At 39.0% G+C, this 5,301-nt stretch overlaps 1 protein-coding gene across 1 annotated transcript; it reads right to left on the bottom strand.

Annotated features, from left to right (window-relative positions):
- Positions 1-4,458: 4,458 nt before the first annotated feature.
- Positions 4,459-5,277, bottom strand: LOC107062743 (uncharacterized mitochondrial protein AtMg00810-like). The gene has a single exon (XM_015313719.1). It carries the CDS (start codon positions 5,275-5,277, stop codon positions 4,459-4,461), a length of 819 nt encoding a protein of 272 aa, XP_015169205.1.
- Between the last annotated feature and the right edge of the window lie 24 nt (positions 5,278-5,301).

Raw genomic sequence — 5,301 nt, 5'->3', positions numbered from 1 at the left:
CAAAGGATAGACTCGCTCCTGGATCTAGCAAGGCATATACATCAAAATTAAAGACTTTGATCATACCAGTGACAACATCTGGATAATTCTCTTTCTCTTAGCGACTGGTGATTGCATACAAATGGTTTGCTCCTCCACCAGTCCCTGAAGTAGCTCTTCTAGGTGCAACTCTGTCTGGTGGAGCCACTGAAGAAGATTGGGTTTTATTTCCCCCATTACCACCGCCCTGCCTGTTCTTAGGGCACTCTTTCATGAAGTGACCATTCTGACCACACTTGAAGCAACCAGTGGAGCCATCAAGACACACTTCTGAATGGGTCCTACCACACTTAGGACATGCGGGAGTCCAATTACCTTCTTGTGCCACACTACCTTGAGACTGTGCAGGTCTAGCTCTGAAATTCTGCGAATTTAGATTCTTGAACTCACCTCTGTTCCTTGGTGTAGGTGTACTAGAAGATGATGGAGCAGGTCCATTTTGCTTATGTTGAAAGAAGACCAGTTTGCATTACTTTTCTGCTGTCTGGACTCATTTCCTGTCGTCTTAGCTTTCTTGTTCTGGAACTCTTTCCTATCTCTTAGCTTATCTTCCTCAACCTACTGCACATGGATCATAGGTCTTGCTATGTCCATATCTCCTATCAGCATAGCTTCCTTGCCCTCCTTACTTGATAGACGAGACAACCCAACAACAAACAGACTCATCCTGCTTCTCATGTCAACAACCATCTTCGAGGCATAACGAGACAGTTGGGTGAACTTAAGGCTGTACTCATGTACGCTTATGGATTCCTACTTAAGAGTAAGAAACTCCCTTACCTTGGCCTCTCTCAGTTCACCGAAAAAGAAACACCCCAAGAAGGCCTCCTCAAACACAACCCAGCTCACAATCGGTGCCTCTCAACTCTATTCTTTTTCTATTGGTCAAACCAGATCCTAGCAACACCCTTCAATTGGTATGCAACTAGTTTTACTAGCTCAGCAGAAGCAACATACATAACCTCAAAAACCTTCTGAAGCTCTTCCCCATAGTTTTCCGGATCCTCAGTGATACTTGAATCGGTGAAGTTAGGAGGATTCATCCTTAAGAACTCACAGATCCTTGACGTATTAGCAACATTCTATCACATCTCTCTCTGTTTCCCAACTTGGGTTGGTCACAACTTGGCTCAACATCCGGATAGCTTCCCGGAACTCAACATTAGTGACCTCTCCTTGGGGTTACACTTCTGGTGCATTGGGGACCCCTTGATCCTGAGGATCAACATTTTTCCTAGCAGGACGACCTTAGAAAGCTCTTCGTGGAGGCATGATCTGAAAGATATGCGTAAGCATGAATTAGAGAGAAACTTTATAGAGATGCACTCTATCGTACAAAAAAGTATGAAAGAAGTGAGATAGTTCCCAAATGTCGCAGCCTTCTAATTATAGATGTGGCACGCTTCATACCAATAATTAGGACTCTAAGGACACGACTTCATAGACACCCTAGGAATCTTGAACTATGTGCTCTGATACCAAGTTTGTCACGCCCCAAGCCTACACCCTGGATGCTACTGGCACTCAAGAAACATTTTTGGCTCCAAGAGAACCCTTGGCTTGGCTTAACTCTTAGCGGAAGACTTACTCAACATAGAATAAACTCAAATGACAGCTTTAACTCAGAAAGGTCTCAAATCAGACAACTTAGAATAGTTTAGAAATAAACATTCACTAGCCAAAGAGGCAACTCAAGTCTCAACATAAACAACTGAAAATGAAAAGACTCATGAACTAATGTCTATCTATCTATGAAGCCTCTATTGAAAAGACCCACGACATCCTAATAACAAAAAGAAATGACTGAAAGTAAACAAAGGATCCTCCGAAAGCATAGAGGCTCATCAATAACTCTGAAGCTCAACTGGATCAACGAAGCGCTGAATGCTGATCCTGGTTTCTGTATTGCATCATAAAAGATGCAGGCCAAATGGCGTCAGTACATGGAATGTACGAGCATGTGAGAGGAAATCTAAACATGACATGAGCTTGAAGAAGAACTGAAGAAACAACTTACCTCGTCTCAACTCAACTCAACTCATTTCAATATAAAGCAGTGATAAATATGCAATATAAAGAAAAGCTTTTATAACAGTAGACAATAACTCAATGTATTAGAAAATACAATATAAATTAGTTTGTATACAAAAAATACAAGTAGCTCTGTGGGAGATTCTCTAATCGACAACCATCACTATGAGCTATGTGATGATACATCGTCTAGGCCACGTTGCCAAAACTGTCCCATACTTTGTCAGGGTATAGGACCTACTACTAAGTGGATCCACTAGTCTATGCTAAAAACGTTAAGGAATCATCTAAAAAGTATGACCCTTTCTACCCACATTGGCTACATGGTTTATGGAGACTTTGAGTTATCTAAACTCGTCCCCATATCGGTGCTCAACACTACTCCCAAAATGTAACTAGCTCATATGTTTAAAAACATAACTCTTTCTGTGGTTTGAGATTATTACTCAAAATCTCTCTCTTAAAGAGATGGTACTGAAAACTGCTCATGAAAACTCTTTTGGAAATCTGTGTTTCCACTCATCTTAAATGTGAAAACATTTACTCTTGAGAATATTTAGTTCCCATCTATCTTTTTAAAGAAAATAAACTCAACTCTACTCTTTCTTAACTCAAGTGCTCAAGTCTTAAAACAAGTTTACAAAGGTTTGCAAAAGTCTTCTTAAAAGACTCGAAGAAATTCTCAAAACTTTACTCTTAGCTCTTCCTTGAATTTGAATTATTAATTGAAGGTTATGATTCATGTTATGAATGATTTTCTCGATGTTTAGAAGTAGTTTAGAGTGTTTAGAATCAATAGGGATTGAAGGAACACTTTAAAGGAACTCAGACGGGTTAGACAACTGAAGACATGACGGGGAAGGCGACCCTGACGCACTAGTTGGCGTTGGGAGCCAGCCCCTGAACTACTGAAGTGTAGTTGGGGCACACTGGCTGGCGCAGCCTTTGCCTAGATCCTTTTCCGATGAATTTTCTTCTCATTTTATGACCCTAATTCGCCTAGAATCGAATGGTTTCTTTCCCAATCACTTAGATTCGAATATCCAACCAAATTACACTAAAATCTTCTAAAAAAATCTCTTAAAATATGCAAACTTTTCTCAAGAACTCATCAAAACCCATCCCAATTCAAGAACGGAAACAATACTTGAAGAAACATATCATGAATTCAAACTCTTCAACTTCAAGAACGAAATCTTGCTAAAAATAACATGATTGATATGTGGGTGAATGAACCCAATACTATGAGAACTCACATACCTCTTAGGGATCAAACCCTTGGCGAAACAACCTTCGATTCGCAAGCAAACTTGAAGAACGTCTTGAACTTTCTCCTCTTTTCTCTTCTTGAACTTTCTTTTAAAATCCTAAGCGTAATTAGGATTGTGAACTTAGGATTGTGAAAACTGAACCAATACAGTTTATACCCCTAAATATTACTAAAATTCGCTTAAATCAGATTAGGTAAGGAAAAGACCAAAATACCCCTCTTAAATTAGGGTAACTTTCCTTAACTGGACAACCCAACTTCAATCAACCATATCTCCCTCATACGAGCTCGAAATTTAGCAAACTCGGTGGTGTTGGAAAGAGGGTTCCAAGAACTTTCATTTGATATCTTATGGGCCACCTAAATCATCTTGTACTGAATGTTATGGTCGTTTGAAGTTGACCCAAACTCATAACTTAAGCATAACTTGAAAATTTTCAGATTTAGCAGCTTATTTCCAATTTAGTTCTTTCTATTTTTAGCTCTTTCAAATACCGAGGTGTTACATGAGTTCTAGTACTAAACATGATGAATGTTTAGCGCATGCCAGATCAGATTTACATGGAAAAGGTATGGGCTCACATGAACCCATGAACCCCTCCCTAGACTATGTAAAATTCTCGTGAACATATGCAACCCTTCTTAGATTATGTAAAGTACTAGTGAACCTATGCATTCTTCCCTAGATTATGTGAAGTACTGAAATTATTTTGATAAATTACATAAATTTTATGTGGGAACTCAGACTAAAATTCGAAATATCATCTCCAAAAAAGTTTATGTTTGAATCTTTAGCAACATTTTTACAAACAAAGTTTACAATTTTTCTCAATATTTCTATGATCTTTTTTTTTGTCTTTCTACTATTATTTTCTTTGATTTGAGGCGTGTTTCCTTAAATAATGAACTATTTAAATCATTTTAAAATATAAAAATTTGTTATTTTTTCTGTGATGGCAATATTAATTATAGTTTACTTGTGAAGTCGTTGTCTTGGCAAAAATTTATAGCATTAAATCTAACGATAGTATAGTGACCCTAATGAATTGATTATGAAGGTGACTCTTAGCTACATCAACACTCAAATTCCTAAATCGTTATTGCCCAGGTTTCGATGATCAACCCCTGACACATTTTGGTTGTTTCATAGCGGACCAAGATATGGGATTTGGTCCCAAGACGAGCATATGACCCGATGTTGAGATTCTATCACTGGGATCACCTGCCCAGTCAGCATCATCATACATATACAAATTCCAATCAGCATGATGACGAATTTCCAAGCACGATGTTGTTGTTGATTTGAGGTAGCGCAGAACCCTTTTTACAGCCTTCCAATGTTCCAGACTTGGAGAATGCATAAATTGGGATAATTTGTTTACTGCAAATGAGATGTCAGGACGCGTGAATGATAAGTATTGCAGCTTACCCAGAGTGCGTCGATAGAGGGTTTCATCGGCGGGGGGTGAACCATCATCTGCTTTAGGTGGCGAGCTGGAGCACATCGGTGTGGCAACCCCTTTGCAATCTGTCATATCCACATCAGATAGAATCTCAAGAATATATTGAGATTGAGATAGGATGATCCCATTTGGAACACGCTTAACTTCTATTCCCAAGAAATAATTAAGTTCACCAAGATTCTTTAGTGAGAACCTGCTAGCCAAAGAGTTGATGACCTGCGCAACTAAGTTTGGATGGTTCCCAGTAATGAGAATATCATCCACATATACTAAAATGTAAACAGTAACAGCCAGGGATTTAAAAATGAACAGTGAGGCATCTGATTCGGACTTAACAAATCCAATAGTATTCAAATAAGCCGTGAGGGCCTCATACCAGGCGCGCGGGGCTTGTTTTAGGCCATAAATGGCCTTTTTAAGGCTGCATACATGATCTGGAAAATCAGAATTGACATAGCCTTTTGGCTGAGCCATGAATACCTCCTCTTGTAAGTTACC

The sequence above is a fragment of the Solanum tuberosum genome, unplaced genomic scaffold (genome assembly GCF_000226075.1).
Source record: "Solanum tuberosum cultivar DM 1-3 516 R44 unplaced genomic scaffold, SolTub_3.0 scf00249, whole genome shotgun sequence".
Taxonomy (NCBI): Eukaryota; Viridiplantae; Streptophyta; class Magnoliopsida; order Solanales; family Solanaceae; genus Solanum; species Solanum tuberosum.
The sequence above is the reverse complement of the archived record's forward strand: the minus strand, read 5'-3'. Positions and strand labels throughout refer to the sequence as shown.